The sequence below is a fragment of the Cyphomyrmex costatus genome, unplaced genomic scaffold (genome assembly GCF_001594065.2).
Source record: "Cyphomyrmex costatus isolate MS0001 unplaced genomic scaffold, Ccosl1.0 scaffold123, whole genome shotgun sequence".
NCBI classification, from domain to species: domain Eukaryota; kingdom Metazoa; phylum Arthropoda; class Insecta; order Hymenoptera; family Formicidae; genus Cyphomyrmex; species Cyphomyrmex costatus.
The window spans coordinates 5,842,282-5,860,154 of record NW_017275207.1 but is presented as its reverse complement, the minus strand read 5'-3'; the positions used below and the strand labels follow the sequence as shown (position 1 = coordinate 5,860,154).

Sequence of the window (17,873 nt, the reverse complement as noted above, 5' to 3'; positions counted from 1 at the left end):
AGAGAAAGAAAAATTTGCGCGTTAACTTCAGCACGTTGACTCTTACTTGCCCTGATATCTTGATTTATTTTTACATTAACTTCTCATCAATGGCTGTTTCCATTAATTTTGATTTAACTTTTTATCTCTTAATGAACAATAAAAGGTTAAATCAAAATTAAAGTTAATCTATTGGTAAAAACGGACGTATGACATTTAAGATGCAAAAATTGGAAAATAATTTTACTGAATCAAAATAATTATGTAAAAAAAAAACATTATGAAGGTGCAAAAAGACGCAAGAAGCGTCCTGTATAATTATTTTTGAAAGAGAGAAATTCATCTTTAGATCTGTATATAGTCAGCTAAATTTATAGATACTTAAGTAAAACCGTTCTTTCCGTGTACACGCGGCGAGGTGTTTCGCAGAAGGCTGGATTTTTTATTCCCCGCTATCACGACGTTTGTATCGAGGGGGCTTTATCCGCGGTTGTGCATGCGAACTCCGCTGGCAAAGTACACGCGTGGATGAAAACGATAACGGTGACGCAGGCCAACAAACTCGCTCCGGCCTTTGCGTCAAATCAACCGAACTCGGTATTGTTATTATCGTGTTGATTTGACGAAAGAAAGATGAAGAAGTAAATTTCACCTTAATTTTTTGAATCGATCGATTGTATCGTAATGACGAACGTGAACAATCGAGTTGAGCTGTGAGAAGGCCAGCTGGAGCTGCGTGATTCTAATTAACTGTGCGTCATGGCAATAGTGATCGGGTGACTCGAACTGTCTCGTAGACATATACGCAAAGTAAATTTTGATTTGATGCTTACTTTGGTCGGAATTTTTATCAATAAAAATAAAGGAGAATATATTCCGGTCTCGTCTTAAATTAAACCTAAACGTTTTTTTTTTTATATGAAACTGATCGAAAAAAATCATATTTAATTGATACAATGTACCGAATGACGTATTAAACATTTATTACAAATTGAAAAAATACTGTATAATTTAAATTAAGAAAAAAACATGTATTTAATATAACATGTATCTATTTAAGAATTCAAAATCCGACGACCTGTCTGTGTTACTCATTGTCACATGACGAAACACAATTCGCTAAAATGAAATAAATAAACGATAAACGGTCAGAGATCGACGCGTGGTTGACGATAAGGTCACGAGTTCGAAAAAGATACCTAGGAGTGCGTGAGATAAAATAAATAAACGAAATGGATAAACAAGTGGAATATGAGCGGCGTATAAAATCGATGGGAAACTCTCCACAGGTGAAAGGATTCCAAGACGAGGAGAGTTCGACGCGAAGACGAGGAGAGACGAGGAGACGGGCGGCGGGCTGCGCGCTTTGTCTTCACCGCAAACCCGACGTCGAATGGAAGCGTGTACTCGCGCGAAAGAGGAATGGGCGAGACATAAAAAATCTTGGCCTAACTATCCACAGGGCCGAATTGCACCGACAGTTAATGCTGACTTCAGTTCGATTCACACTCGAGATCCTGCGCATTAATTCAGAATTAGTATGGGAAAAAACATAGAAATCAATCCAAATTCTACGTCGATAAAAAAAAGCAGTCGTTAGATATAATTCAATGATTATACCTATATATCTATTAAATTAACTACAAAAATTGCAAATAAACAAAAATTCATTAATCTCGATTCGTCGAAGGATTAACTTATCTCGACTGACTAAATCTCTTTCTTTTTTTTATCGACGTATGAATTGTAAACATGATTAACATTCGCCTGCTCGAATGGTTAATCTAGCTCGAATTTAGAACATCTCTGATGCTCGTCATGGTAATTCACATCAAAGAATTAATTCAAAAGCGATTCTAATTAGTCTATCTTTTTTCCTTATTTGTATCATGAATAAAATACATATGTAGAAAAGATAGCCGCGAGACTTAAGTCAGACAGTCGTCGATGCAATTCAGCCTACAGTTTTTACAATCCTCCGTTTTAAATCTGCATTATCGGTATGGCTGTCTTCCTCCCCCACTCTCTCTCTCTTTATCTCTCTTTACAGCTATCTCTTACTCTCATCTCCAATTTGGAGACATCCTACCGTTTGCTTGTTCCCTAGGTCGAGCAGGGAAGTTATCACTCGGGGAGAGAGATGAGGAACCTTCCGGAGAGGACTTGTGTGGAAGCGTTCCTTGAAGAGATCCTTCTCGATCGCTCGATGTTACACATGAACCTTGCCTTGCAGCTTGGCTGAAAGATCGGCGACGAGTTGCTTGTACACCAACGGATCAATGTTCTTGCCAAGCTGATAGAGGACAAACCAATCGCCGATCTGGCACATGTCGTTGACGGTTTTAATTTGCTCGTTCGACGAGAGACGCGAGCGCGCCCGTAGTAGCACGTTTCGCAGTTTCGGGCCGAATATTACTGCTGCGCGATAGAGCAGGCTAAGACCGCTCAGGATCGACAGGATGATGAACCAAAACCAGAGGAACACGTAGATCTTCTCGTTGACAATATTGAGCGGCAGCACGCAAAGCCCGTCGAATTTCTGCACCGTACCAGACGCACCGTATTTGTGGAATGTGCACTTCGTTACCTTCGGGAACACCTTGGACATGGGATCGATGCGCTCCTCGGGCTCCATCTCCGTAAACTTGATAACGTCGGAGCCGTACGTGGTGAACTCGCCGTCCAAGAAGAAGTCTATGAAAAAGATCTGGCCGACCACGTTGACGAAGTTCATCAGCTCGCACAGGAAGAAGCGATACGCGTAGAAGTTCTGCGAGTGCAGGTTCGAGATAAAATAGTCGACCAGCAACTTACGCCGGTCGCTCTTAGAGTCTTCGCTGACCACCGGACAATTGAGATCCAGCACCAGCATCTTGATCCTGCCACCCTCCCACGTTTTCCACAGGTAACGCGGAATGTAGAAGAGGATCGCCTGGAAGAAGAGGGTGAAGCAGACCCACTGATAGTACTTGTGATACTTGACGTGGTCCTCGCCCTCGACGTGCGCGGCGACCCCCGGCTGCACCAGGTCCTTGCCCACAATGCCGGTTCGATCCGGGATCGTGAAGGTGGAATAGATCCAGCAGTAGGTGTCCATCACGTGCAACGGAATCTCGTCGACGATACAGTCGATCGGGTCGCCGATGTATTGCCGGGAGGTCACCAGAAGGGAGAAGATGATCAGGATGATCACGGTGGCCTTGTAGTGTAGTCGAAACACATTGTTGTCGATGCACACGGAATCGAGCTTCAGCAGCCCCTTCACCGAGCCGAATACGTCAAACATGGTGGCGGTTATGCGTCGTCTCCCTCTTTCTCTTTTCTCTCAATCGGATTTCTCGCCCTAAGTACTCACGCACACGCGGTTCGATCCAGCCACAACCGGTCCAGTCACAAACCAAATTCGTTTTGTACCCAGTCTCCTCCAGCTTCCAGCCGCGTCGTCCGCGTCGTTCGGGAGTCACGCTCGGCAGCTTCCGCGCTTCCTCGTTCTCACTCGCGTAACGCCAACCCCTCGGTGGCAGCGGCGGCGGCGGTGGCGGTGGCGGCCGATCGACGTTACGTTAATTCGTTCTGTCTCGCGTGCGCACACGTGCTCACGGCTCTGCTACGCCCGTACTACGCGGCAGGACGGCGTTAGATTATCCGCGTTCAACAACAACGTGGTCGTCGCGCTCGCGACTTACTACACAACGTTACCGAGCGTCACCGTGCGGGGCTCTGTCGTAATGGCTGCGCTCGAGACGCGACGCGACACAAGGCACGCGAGGCGAGGACACGGCGTTCCACGAGCTGCTCCCTTTTCCTTGCCTCTCTCTCTCTCTCTCTCTAGTCCTCCCCCTCTATCGTCCTCTCTGTCTCGCTCGTTCACCGTGCTTAATCTTCCTTCTCTACCTTGTGGCTCGCACAGGCCGGTCGGGGACCGAAAACTGTTCGCTGACTTCTGCGGCGACTGTGGCGCGCGCGCGGCAGGGAGGCTCCGTCCGTCCCCACCTACAACTCTCTCTCGCTCACCCTCCTAACGTTGTATCCGTCCTCCTTGCTCTCACCACCGTCAGGTTAGTCTCTCGCTTTTTCCCTCATTACGATCGGCGCACGCTCGGCCGCTCTCGGTTTTCCGTCTCGTGGCGCGTTCGGCAGACGTCGGCGGGCATCGGACACCGTCGTTCACTTCAGTGCGCGGCGACATGACTCTCGCATGGTTGTTACCATGGCGACTGGCTACCGATGCCGCGGGAGCGTGGGATTCTTCAAGCATTCTGATCCGTCTGCATCCAGTCGCGATCAGCGCTAAATCGTTCATTCAACCCCTTTTTATATCTATTATTAGAGCTATTGAGAAGAATAGATCTCTTATATTCTATGTCAAACGTATCTCTTTTAAAAAAGATCTAAATATAGTTCTTTATACTATATCCGTATTTATTATTAGTACAGATATTGAATAACGTTCAAAACAAAGGTCCGATTCCATCAATATAAGATTAATCTTATCTTAATCTTGATTTATATGTATTATATAACTTACTGCGTTTATCTCTTTCTAATTCTTACAATTATATTTCTCTTATTCTAATTCTTATAAAAAAGGTAAACAGTGAATTAAATCGAAAGTAAATGATAATTAAATTAAATCAAATTTATATTTCTAACATTGATTTTTAAATATTATTTATATATATATGTCATAAATTCTTAAAAATTTTAATTAACAGCTTCTAAATAAAAGCTGTTCTTTACTATACATTAAAATTTAAAAATCATGAAGATCATGAGAACTCAAATCTATTGATTTTGTATTTGATTGCTGGAACGGTGAAAGAGAATGAAACGTAAGCGGAAATTACATGAAATTTACCGTGCTACATTCAAGAAAAATTACAAATTGCTTTAACATCTTATTTAGGTCAGTGACACAAAATTACGTTCACGTAATACATGAATGAAAACCGACGAAAAACTGTAACGGTCCCTTTTTTATGCGCTCAACATTGCGTGACAAAGCATGACGTTTGCATGAAGCAACGATAATATCTTTATCCAAACTGTAGCTTATATGCCGCAAACCTCTCTCACGCCGTTTACTCATGACATTTACTTGGGAAAGACGTACGCAGACCTTACAGCGTGAATGTGCATGATCACTATAGTAATAATATTATATGATGCTATGCCAGTACTTATAACTACAAGTTTCTGAGCTGAGGAATTCAGAGGATTTATTAAACCGTCTTCCCTTCCTGTGTGTCCCTTGATGTTCCTAGTCGAAAACCTTTAAGAAGAGAAACCTTTTCTTTCATTTAGAGCAGGTCAAACGAAAACCTTAAATCTGTGGAAAACTAAATTCAGATGTTTTCTACCTGTTCTCTAAAAGGGAAAATTTTTGTACTAAAAGACTGAAATCATTTATAATTCATAAAATATTCACAATCAATTGTTATGAATTAATAATTAATTTATGTTGATTTATTTATATTTCACAAATACTGCGGTATCCATAACCACCAAAGAATATTCTGCAAACAATTTATATCGCTAATCGATATCTTAAAAATTACAATATAAAAATCTCTTTATTTGCAATTAACAAAAATATTAATGTAATCTAATATATTATACAATAACATATCGTGAAAAATCAAAAATGCTAAATGGGCTACAGCTAAGTTTTAATGTTAAAGAGCCCACTACATTTTTTTGGAGTAAAATATTTAAAAAGAGTAAAAATTGAATCAGTTCTAAAAAAGAGTGGCTCAATGTTCAATATTCAAGAGTACCTATATATATCACTCTTCAAAGTAACAATTTGTTCTAAAAGACAATAAATACTGTGAATAATACATATAAAACGTTCCGATCTCTATCAAGCTATCTTCAATGTCAAGTATGAAAACAATATGTCAATGAAACATAGAAGTCGATAAATCGTTATTCTGCTGCTGTTACTCGCAAACGCTATAATATAACATTATGTTATAACATTTCGAAGAATTGTTTTATATAAATTTAATAAAACTACAATAAAAAATATATATATATATAATAAGATTAATAAGTTTGATTAATTTTACTGAAGTGCACGATAAAAGTCTTTAAAATATTGCATCACACTATTTTCATGGTAAATTTTAAGAGAAAATTCTTTCTGTATTTAGAATATTTGTCATAATCTGTAATATCAAAGCCTCCAGCTCGGCCCATTATTTTTATTTTATTTCCAATCTAATTAAGCCTTTTATTTATAATTTATCGTCAGGTTCCATTAATATAAAAATATCAATCATTACACGATCATATATATTATACAAATTAGTGCACCAATTCCATTCATCCCGCGCATCGAATCGTAAATCATTTATAATCGTCGTACGCCGTTGGGCGCGTGCTCTAAATATAGAACTAATGTGATGAAACCTGCGCCTCTTCGCTGATTAATTATTCTCGCTAAATCTATATTTAACAGATTACCGCTTAGGCTATCGAGGACCGAGTAGCAGATCGGGATACCTCTGTGAGACATCGTGTTCGTATATCATATAGTTCGCGAGTAACGTCAGCAGACTAACGTTATCTGACTAAGCTACCCTATCGTGTTGCATTGAGAAAGTGTCAGGCATTAAAGTAATAGCCAGCTGTTTGAGTCATCTCGTAGAAGAACCGAGTATCGTCATCTCGTTATCTCAGGTAGGACTTTACCAAGCACGGATTCAGATGAATCAGCGAACTGTTCCGCGAAAAGGGATCTTTAACTCTGGTAGCACCAAGAAGGAGCCATAAAAGACTCAAAGACCAAGGAATTCCAAACCGGTTGAACACGGCCGATTCAATTTTCGAAGCCGGTCGAACAAAATAATCATTTTACTCATCAGTGACATTATTCGCGAACAGATTTTTCGCATTTGCTGCATTCCACAAAAATCTAATGTTTCACGCGAAAAGTAATTATTACGTATATATTATATATACATCGTTCCTCGTAGAGTTCGATGCACTTGGGGAAAAGTAGCTAGTAATCAATTGTAATTTTGATTTGAAATTATCGCTAATTTCAACATTCCTCGTAAAATTTTACAACTTTCGTCTGAGCGGCTCTTATCCTCTCTTTGCGCGACATGTAACTGGCACTACAATACAATTGTGCACTGATGGATCAATATTGATACCAGATAAGGTAGAGATATCTATTAATCGCGAAAAACATAGATAAGGTAAATTATATCCTATCGTCTGGAAATTTTACAACCGTTCTTATATTGATGATACATGTAATCTGATTTGGGAGATAAAAACCATAATATTAGGATTATTTAATTTACAATCGATATTACATGTGATCCTATACGTGCTTGTGACTCATGACGTGATGTTTAATTCGGGAGTAGTTATCTGAAGTATTTTTATATTTTGCAATTAAAATTCTTTTATGTAACAAAATTTCGGTGATTATTTCTGTACCTGAATTCTGTTCAAAAATGAAAATGATCAAAATTTTTACATCCTTAAATGTTATTATATTTTCTGATTTTTGTAAAATGGAAAATGTTTCTCGATTATGTCTCCAATAACAATTCAATATCATTATGTTGTCATAGATATTATATATAGAAAAACGCTACTCAACGATAATAACGACACTATCATTATCCAGACAACACACAATATTTATAAAATATTTGTAAGATTTATTTTCAATATTTTTGTGGCCTTAGATTGGACGATTATAAATATTTATTATATATATTGTAGTGAATGCTATGAAAATACTTAATAATGTATTATAATTTAAATAAAAAGTATTTACTGAACATATTATTTATCATAAATATAAAATATTTAATCTATATTTTAATAATTTTTGCGAATAAAGCTTGTATAAAATAGGTATAAAATATTTATATAATATTTTAAAATATAAATAATAATAAATATTTTGATTATTTATTATAAATATATTCTGTGCTGTGTGCAGCTGATTAAAAATTACAAAATCATGGTTAAAAAACATCTGACTTTGTCCATCTCCAATTTACAAAAAAAAGAAAAATGTATATAATGACAATTAGAAAGTGGCATCTAGCTGATAGAAATATTAACGAAAATATATTTTTTTTTAATAGATTCCACTCAATAGCTTTTAATACTATGATTTTATAATCTATATCTCCTAAAGTATACTTTAAGAACAAAATGTCGCTTGTTTATTTCTCTTATTGTCACTATTTCTTACTTTCTTATCTTCACTAATATGCTCTTTTCTTCCTATTTACTTCGTACAGTATCTTTCCAGTTCTCGTATTCAATTATAGAACAAAACGATCGTCATAAACTAAATCTCGTTGATTACTTAGACTCCACCCGTCACCTTATTGTATTATCCACTATCGTCGTGCAATGGAAAAAATTATACATGAGAGTTATGAAACGAATAGCTTTAAAATAAAAAAGATTATATAATTCAAAGAGTCATAGAGGTTGTTTATATTGGTGAATTAAATTTCTATTTAATAATCTAACTGGTTGGTGAAGTCGACTCTTCGTACCGGCATAAATTACACAATAAAGTGAATAATAATTCACAAACAATATTGCATTTTTCATTATAGCGAAGTTCCGGCTTCGTACAGATGAATTTACCAGTGGCAAATAAATCGCTTAATAAATACTGCCACACTTGTCTAAAATTTTTAATAATTTTTATTCTATGCCATAGCTGTCCGATATCATCTAATCTTTCCTTAAATAATCCAATAATGATATTGTAGAGTGTGATATTAAAATTTATTTGTATTGATAAGAATTTAGCTACGCAAACACGACTTTACGGTCACCTTATGTATGATTCAACGTAAATATAATTCGACGAATTACGTCATATGAAGTCGATGGATTTTATTATGTGACAATAGTGATTTATTACCTTATTTTTCTCAAGAAAACAATATGTACAAACAGTGTTATACTTGTCGCAATACTTATATACCCAAGGACGGTCCTGTGGCGCAACGGATAACGCGTCTGACTACGGATCAGAAGATTCCAGGTTCGAATCCTGGCAGGATCGTATGAATTTTTTTCATTTTCTTCGCCTGATTTAAATTTTTCGTTCGATTTCATTTTAAAGAATTATTGAACAAAAATTAATTTCTATTAAAATTATTTTAAAAAAAATTAAAACTGAAAAACAATGTTAAAGTTCTAACGAAAATTAAATAAAAAATTAAAATTAATAATGTCATAGAGAGCCGACATAAATAAATGTATATAAATTTTCTTTTTTTAATTTTCTAATATATACCTACATATGTAATAGTGGTAAACGTTTTTTTGATCTTATTTTTTTAGGTCATTCTCAATACAATAGAAATTTCTAATTTTATATCATAATATCTAACTATCATAAATGAATACATTTTAGAATCTTTTAGAGAATTAACATTATTAAATCAAATCACTTAATTTACGCAATTTACATAATCCTCGATGTTGATGTGATAATCTCAATTATTGATATACTCCTGTGGTAATTATTAGGTTGTCAGAGTAAGTAATCGAAAATAAAGAGACTTTGAAAATGGTGAAAACAAAAATTCGCTAAAATGATTTTCTGTGTGTGAATGTATTGATCTATTGTCAAATTAAAAATTGTCTGTATATTATTATATAATATACTCGGTAGAGTTGAAACATATAAGTTACTCAACCTGTAGTGGACAATTACAAGTCATAATCTTTAAATAAACATGTTTATCTGAACAGTGAACGTAAAAATGAAAACATTAAGAACAAATAATGATAGATATATAACAATTCTAGATTTGCTGTTGTTTTTTTGTATGTTTAATTCTCGTTTTTACTTGTTTATGCGTAAAATTTCTAAGATATTAATTTTTATATTTAATATATGTTTTTCTTCGTTCATTATATATAAAAACTTTATCTTAATTATTACACACTCTCTATTTACTCAATTTTTGTTGTCAAATACATTGTCTTTCGTTAGAAATAGGCCGGGTTAAGGAAGATTCTATCACATCTGCTCGCATCTCATATCTAGTGTCATGGTCGCGCATATTTCCGTCATTATCGTGAACGCAACGTGAAATATAAGAAAGTTAAGTTAAAGACTAATTGCTGTTGCGCGTACTCGATGAGTCAAATAAATTAACCCATCACTGTTGATTCCTCCTTACTATGGAAGAGCCAATAGTAAGGCGCGCGTAAGCCGAGAAGGACCATCAAGAACCACAAGAATTCAGCTATTTCAAAACATGTAACACGCCTTCGTGTTTATGCCTTCGTGTTAAACTAAAAGATGCGCTTCTCTAATCTTTGAACGTCATCATGTAATTCCGAAATAGATGAAGAGATATACATGCTAGATAGAGATATAGAGAGAAAAACCAGTTGATATATCAATGTATTCTTTTAAAGGTCCAAAAATCTTTTCTGTGTGTGTTTGCATTGAAATATATACACATTTAAAACGGTACTCATTCATCAAAATAGCTTTACTATTTTATCCTATTACAAATGAATATACCATTTCACTATTTTATTACTTGATTTTCTTGTCGTTATATTATTCTGTTGTTATTGTATACTGTTAAGTGATTAGATGAATTTTAGAAGTCTTTTAAAGAATTATGATTTGTATATAAACTAAATACTTTAATTTGTGCAAAAAGTTTAACTTATACTTATGACACCGCAAAATTATAATATTTAACTCTAGATTAAATTAAAAGTTAATTTTAATGAATAATGGAAAAGAATACAGCTTTAATTTCGTTGTCGTGAAAGGATTAATTTTGTCAGCGTTTAAAGGAAACTAATTTTTGTTCTTAAGCTTACAGTTAACATACTACATCTTTAATTCCATTTTTCCTGTAATTGTAATATACATTCCTATAGAAGGATACTTTATCTAAAAATTCTTTATGACTTTGTAGTGTTAATCTAATCAACGTTTATGATACATCCGGTCCTCTTCAAAAATTCGAGGTCCATAACCTTCTTGATATTTCTACTTACTATAGGTATGAGAGTTGATTTGAAAAAATCAAGTGAAACCGAATGAAGCTGAATTTTTATTATCTATATTATCTTATATTTCCGTCTTTATTTTGTTATATAATACAAATTTTATTAAATATCTTTTTTATCACACATCTTATACAATCATACGAATATAGTCTAATATTTATTTTTACATATTTATCTAATTTGAGAGAAGAATAAATTTCTAATACACGAAACAAATCTTACTAACTCCTTATTTTTTTTTTTATTTATATTATATCATATTACATGTATCTATTTACAATTCTGTCTTTTAAATATAGGATGAAAAAACTACTGCTACTCGTTGAAATTTATTTTGTTTAAAAAAATCTCACAACGCATTCTTCTGAAATACGACGATACTTTTCTTAAAATCCGGAACTTTTTTGAATTCCTAACTTTGAAATGGATCCCATCAGTTTTCAAAATGGAATTTCGGCAATGCGACACAAACCGTTGCAACGCTGTTCGGTCGGTCAGTCCGGTATTTGTATGAATCAGCTCGAGAATTTTTGACTGCGACGGGTTTCTCTTACCTGCGGCCTGCAGGTAGGCGTCGACGCAGCATGATTCTCGATACATCAGCTGGTGCGGGTACCTGTAACTTCTGCCTTCCTTTCTCTCTCTCTCTCTCTCTCTCTCACAGACGAAGGGCGAATGAAGTGCGTGAGGATCGGACGGAGAGAAAGATTAAGAAAGAAAGAAAGGAGAGAGGGCCGGTTTTTCTGGTTTTCCACCTCCGCAACCTCGTGTGGTCTCTCCTGTAGTCTTCTCTCGTTACCTTCACACAATGAGATGCGTACACGTCTTCACGTGACTATCCGATAAACGAATAATAATAATTATTATTATTATGATAATAATAATATATTTTGTCTTTTTTAACAGCAGATATGTGCACTGTTTTCTTTATACCAAGTAATTATATCAAGTAATTAACCATAGAACACAATGTTCCATATGTGTATAAATTTAAACATAAAATGTATATGTATTCATGTATATACAAGTCTAGACATGTATTTAAAGTACTTTTATTTAAAATACAGTATTTGCTATACGAGTATATTTTGCATTTCAAAGGAGCACATAAAATTAAGTATCGCATATTTTATATTTAAAATTGGAAAATTAAAAGTTTTTTTGTATATTGTAATTCAAATAATAGGATTTATTATCAATCTTAGTATTTGAAATATAAAATACAATTGTTTTATAAATACTATTTTTAAATAAAAGTATTTTAAATACCTAGGCCTGCATATACGTGTGTGTGTGTGTGTGTATGTGTGTGTATACACATACATGTACATATTGTAGCAAAATATAATTATGTAATCTTCAAAATATAGTAATATAATTCGAATAATAATTATATGAATTTCGTTCTTTACTATGTTTTCTTACATAAAGTTAAAGCAAACATAATTATAAAATGAAATGGAATAAAAGTTTTTTTTTTGAAAATTCAAATATTTTCGATAAGTTTAATGCTTATTACGGCTATTACTGAATTATTTCATTCATTTTAATTTTCTCATTTCAGGGCCCATATTGCAGCACAGACCTCTTCAAGAAACCTCCAAGGAATTTCTTAAAGATACCCAGAAGAGACGTTCTACATATATCCTAAAATAAAGATATTCCCAGGATGTCCTTCAGATATAGGAAAATAGCAGATTAAATATAGCATAATTATTTCCCGATTTTGCAGCGCAGTCCACAAGATAAAAAATCTACAATTTATAAATATATGTTTCTTGCGTAATAAGTTTTATTGGAGAAACTATTTATTTTATATTTAAACAAAACGTTTTCAAAGCAACGGGGGGTTTAGAGTTTAGATTAATATATTACAGTAAAAATTAATTTCAACCAGCAAGATATCTATATTTTCTAAACCGCCAAAAAAAATGGTAAAACTTTGCATACTGTCGCGATAACGGTACTAGATAGAACTGATATATGTAAATGTATCAGCAATATTTGCCAACTTCACCTTCGCGATAGGATACACATATTTGAAATTCTAATGACCACACATTAACAGGTAAAGCCAAGAACGTGCACATATACAACGTTGTTACATATGCCTTAGTATCATAACCCTACCTTGTCTCCTGACTAAAGAAAACTACGACAGTTTCTAACAAGCATCGCTTTGAGTAACAGCCAGTGATCATTCTCTGATTATTTTCTGAAGAGCGAAGCGACTAATCGAGAATGGCTATGTCCGTACGTAACCTCGACGAAATTCTGTGCAATCATACTTTTTTCTCAATAATAGTAAAATTAAATTTGCAACTTATTTAACATTTTATTTGATTTTTGCAGGAGCAGGAGCGACTGTACACTCCGAGTGAATGGAGCAAACGATATAAATCTGAAGAACTGGTCGCAAAATTCTTAAAATTCTGTGAGGAAAGTAAGAGATAGACCAAGTTTTTCTCTACAAACAAGAATCATATAATTGTGATAGTTTTGTGAGCTTCGTTTAATAGTGTTTTCACGTGGGAAAACTAATGCAACACTTGGTGCAATTGTGTACAAATCGGTTTACATATCTTCAGTGTTAATAAATATAATTTAATCTTTTAAACGTTATCATGACGTTATTATAATAAAATAGAACATGCAATTAAAAGGTTTAAAAGGATTAATTAATGTGCACACACTAGTTTTCCTAACAGAAAAGCTGTAAGATTTTTCTGATCATATTATCATTATGTATTCACGAGAAAGGCGTGTCAGATGTATCATGTGATCATTGAAGGTCTTTGTTGTTGCAGCTACGGAAAAGACTCGGAAAACTGTTAAATGCGAACTTAACGTGCCGTACGGTCCTACAGAGCGTGCAAAGTACGATATATATGGCACCGATTTACCGAAAGGTATACATATAAACGTAACGATTTGATAAAAAATTTTTAGACACCAAAAACTTCTAGAACAATATATCTAAATTTTCAATAAAAAATTATTTTCACAATTTTTATTCTATACCATTATATTTTCATAAATGTATTTCTAAGAAAGAAAAAAGAATAAAAGAAATAAATTTGCAAAATTATAATACTTAAAAATCAATTATTTTATTAGATTTCTTTCCGTTTTTGATAGACTACGTGAAATTTATTTCCAAGGTTAAAACTTTTACTTGTAAATCATATTCACTTCTGCCTTGATATATAAACATAAATTTTTTTTATGCGTATATGTTTAGTTGGTTTAAAATTGAAATAAAATATATGAATATCAAGAAAATTGTTTTTAGCGTAAATACATTAACATTAATATTTTTATTTCTTATTCCATTATAATCTGCTGATTTCTTTTCAACGAGCTGAAAGATATTAAATAATAGATTATTTTCTGACGAATCGGTATATTTTACTTATATTCAGATTCATATCATACTGGAACAGTTATATATTTTAGATGCGCCGATATTTGTATTTATTCATGGCGGATATTGGCAGGAATTTAGCAAGGACCTCACTGGCTTCTCGGTTCCACTGTTTATTAAAAATAAAATCAAAGTAATAACAATTGGATATGATTTGTGTCCAAATGGTGAGTAGTAAAAAATTCTGTTAATATATAGACAATATACAACTTAAAATTTCAAAAATTCTTTAAAATGATTAGACACGGTTTATACTATAGAATTTTACAATTTGTCATCATATTTGAAACTTTTAGATTAAAAGATTATCTTATTATATAATAAAATAATGTAATTTTTTAATATTTTTTAGTCAGACTTGGCGATATAGTAGCAGAGATAAAATCAGCGGTCGCACAGATTCTAAAATATGCAGCCGATTCAGGCTCTAAGTATATCTTATACTTTAACTTTTTATTTATATATATGTATATTAGATTATATATGTATATTATACAAAATTTTAATAGAAAACGAATTGTTTATAATATAAACACGTAATGTACATAGATATGTGTGCGTCGCTGGACATAGTGCTGGAGCACATTTGGCTGCATGTTTATTACATGATAATGATTGGATCGATCTCATGACACAGCAAGGATATTTTGCACTATTAAAAGAAATCATATTGATAGGCGGCATTTATAATTTAAGACCTATAATTAATATCAGTTTTGCAGCTGCACTTAAATTGACCGAGTGAGTATTTAATTTCTTTTTTACATACACACACACATTCACGCACGCACGCACACACATATACACACATATATGCATATATATATATATATATATACACACATTCCATTGACAATGAGAAAGAAAATGCACATTTTCTATACATATATACATATATAAAAAAATATATACGGAGTATATACTCATCTTCAATATGTATAATGTACATATATTTTTTATAACAAATATACATATATTACTTTTTCAGTGAAGAAATTAAGGCACTCAGTCTTTCTACTCTTGATAAAGCAAAAGGCCATCGTATTACTAACTTAAAAGTCACCGTAACCGTAGGCGATTGCGATTCGCCAGCGTTTGTGGATGAATCGCGCGAATACGCCCAGGTACTTGATTAAATATTATAGATCTGTTTTTTGTAGCTGAATTATCTACACTCTCCACATTATAAGTAAAAGTGAAATAAACATATGTTTCTAATTTAGTGAAAAAGATAAACAAAATTCTTGTGCAGCAATGAACACCAAACCTATTGTATATTAAATATGTATCTTTCCACAAATTTGTATCAAAGTATATACTTAACGAAAATTGTATTATTGTTTTAGAAACTTATTTCTATTGTGGATAATGTGGAATACCTTTTACTTCAAGACATCGATCATTTTGATATAGTGGAGAAACTTCTAGATCCAAACTATGATCTTGCTAAGTTGATATTGAAATGTCTCCAGCCGGATGCGATCCTTTGTTAGAGATAAATATGTAAATTAATGGAATTTATTATAAGGCACTTTGTATTCAATACAATTGTATAATTCAATTTTCTAAAAACATTTATTAAGAATTATATTATTATATCTCTTTATATATTTAGCTTATAAACTACGAATATTTAATATGTACATTAAATGTAAATTTTAAAACAACATTAATCTTGATAAATTTATCAAATCGACATTTTGTATAACGATCTAAAAGAACCTTACTTATGTATTCGAATCATTTGGATTGTGTTATCGATGAACTTATATCCGTTTGCTTAGAAACGGATTGCGTTGCCGATGGCTTAGGTATGATAATCGACTTCGTAGGTACAATTTTTAATACCGTTTTCCCTTTCAAAGATATTTCATTCGCTATATTCGTGTTTTGCAATTGGTTCTGATTAATAGTTTGAACTGGCAGTCGGAATATCGTAGCTCCTGCGCGAATATCATGCACAGGTGCTATAATTTGGCCCGTTCGCGTATTTACCTTCAAATAATTATTTGTAATATTTTTGACGTTGATTATATTATTACTTGATGTTCTAAATACTTTGTGACGTTTCACTATGGGGACTACTTTGTTTCCAATTTGTATAATGCACTTGCTAGCAACAGGTTTGACCGTTCCTTCGTTAGTCAAATCAACAATTTCTTTAGTTTGATTTACTAACTTTGGCGCATTTTTTTGAGCGGGCTTATCTATTTTATGTTGATTATCCTGCCAAGTCTCCGGAGGTTTAGCGAATGAACGCACTCGCAATAGAGGTTTCTTTTCCTTTTCCGATTGCATATTGTTGGACATATTCTCGGTTGCTTCATCCGTAACATTCTCCGTTGTTACTATCATTACTGCGTTTTCCGTGCTGGTTACTACAGGTGCCACATCCTTTGTCGCAGAATATGTTATAATTTTGGATACATCTTTCACTTTGGCCTCTGGTAGATCCTCTACAACATACATATAAAATACATGTTTATGACTTCTAATTTTTTTGTTTATTTTATGTATCTCCAATTTTATTAATATATATACTACTTGTGTAGTTTGATGTAGAAGCCACTGGTAGCGAATCCTCTTGCCTTTTGTCATCCTCAAGATTTTTCATATCGTTCTTGGAGTTTTTTGAAGTAATGTTGCCACTACATGGTTTACGAACCTTCTCGTTAGTAGTATCCACATTTTTCACATCGTTCCTTGGGATAGTGTTGCTACTGCATGGCTTATGAATCTTCTCGTTAGAAGTGTCCACAATATTTTTCACATCGTTCCTTGGGATAGTGCTACTACTGCATGGTTTATGCACATCTGTCACAACATTCATTGGTATAATAGTGCCACTGCACGGTTTCACAATATTTTTTGGGATAGTGTTGTTACTGCATAATTTATTCACATTTGTCACACTATTCCTTGAAATAGTGTTGCTACTGCATGGTTTATTCACATCTGTCACACTATTCCTTGAAATAGTGTTACTACTGCATGGTTCATTCACATCTGTCACAGCTTTCCTTGGAATAGTGTTACTTAAACATGGTTTATCCACATCTGTCACAATATTCCTTGGAATAGTGTTGCTATTGCATAATTTATTATGATTAATTGTTTTCTCACTAACTGCATTATTTCCATTTGATATTGCCGGGTTATTCTCATTTCTTACTTTTATTTCAATTATTTTATTACATTTTGCTGATGAGGTATTTTCTGTGATTTTATTTGAAATATCTATAGCACGACGTATATTTATCATATTTATATTAGATTTGTTCTTTTCCATAGGTAATTCATTTACTTCAACTATTTTATTTGCATTTTCTTCATTCTCACTGTCCTCCTCACTTGACACAGACAAGATATCATCATTCTTATCTTCATATGTAATACCTTCTATTTTTACTTCCTCCTCCTCCTCCTC

At 33.6% G+C, this 17,873-nt stretch overlaps 3 protein-coding genes and 1 non-coding gene across 5 annotated transcripts in view; 2 read left to right on the top strand and 2 right to left on the bottom strand.

Annotated features, from left to right (window-relative positions):
• Nucleotides 1-1,851: 1,851 nt before the first annotated feature.
• Inx2 (innexin 2) lies at nt 1,852-3,907 on the bottom strand. Its single transcript, XM_018549785.1, has one exon. The coding sequence runs from the start codon at nt 3,263-3,265 to the stop codon at nt 2,189-2,191; it is 1,077 nt and encodes a 358-aa protein (XP_018405287.1). The 5' UTR covers nt 3,266-3,907; the 3' UTR covers nt 1,852-2,188.
• A 5,060-nt stretch (nt 3,908-8,967) lies between these two features.
• Nucleotides 8,968-9,040, top strand: TRNAR-ACG (transfer RNA arginine (anticodon ACG)). Its single transcript has one exon. It is a non-coding gene; the product is annotated as a tRNA-Arg (tRNA).
• A 3,887-nt stretch (nt 9,041-12,927) lies between these two features.
• On the top strand, nt 12,928-15,972 carry KFase (kynurenine formamidase). Of its 2 annotated transcripts, XM_018550047.1 has the most exons (8): nt 12,928-13,275; nt 13,375-13,465; nt 13,830-13,931; nt 14,479-14,613; nt 14,799-14,877; nt 14,996-15,187; nt 15,435-15,570; nt 15,793-15,972. In XM_018550047.1, the coding sequence occupies exons 1-8, from the start codon at nt 13,264-13,266 to the stop codon at nt 15,937-15,939; spliced, it is 894 nt and encodes a 297-aa protein (XP_018405549.1). In that variant the 5' UTR covers nt 12,928-13,263; the 3' UTR covers nt 15,940-15,972. The 2 variants fall into 2 exon arrangements, with proteins under 2 accessions (XP_018405549.1, XP_018405555.1); XM_018550053.1 differs by lacking the exons at nt 12,928-13,275; nt 13,375-13,465 and adding an exon at nt 13,670-13,737 and having other exon boundaries at nt 14,466-14,613.
• Nucleotides 15,973-16,184: 212 nt separating this feature from the next.
• Nucleotides 16,185-17,873, bottom strand: part of Daxx (Daxx-like protein) — a 4,280-nt gene continuing 2,591 nt past the window's right edge. Inside the window, exons 4-5 of the mRNA XM_018549236.1 lie at nt 16,988-17,873; nt 16,185-16,902 (exon numbers count right to left, since the gene is read on the bottom strand). Coding sequence (XP_018404738.1) covers nt 16,187-16,902; nt 16,988-17,873 — 1,602 coding nt within the window. The 3' untranslated portion in view covers nt 16,185-16,186. The remainder of the gene's footprint in view (nt 16,903-16,987) is intronic.

Coding starts and splice junctions, on each gene's coding strand:
- Inx2 (XM_018549785.1), bottom strand. CDS start 3,265: ATGTTTGACGTATTCGGCTCGGTGAAGGGGCTGCTGAAGCTCGATTCC.
- KFase (XM_018550047.1), top strand. Junction 14,614..14,798: donor ATATGATTTGTGTCCAAATG/GTGAGTAGTAAA, acceptor AATATTTTTTAG/TCAGACTTGGCGATATAGTA. Junction 14,878..14,995: donor GCAGCCGATTCAGGCTCTAA/GTATATCTTATA, acceptor TAATGTACATAG/ATATGTGTGCGTCGCTGGAC.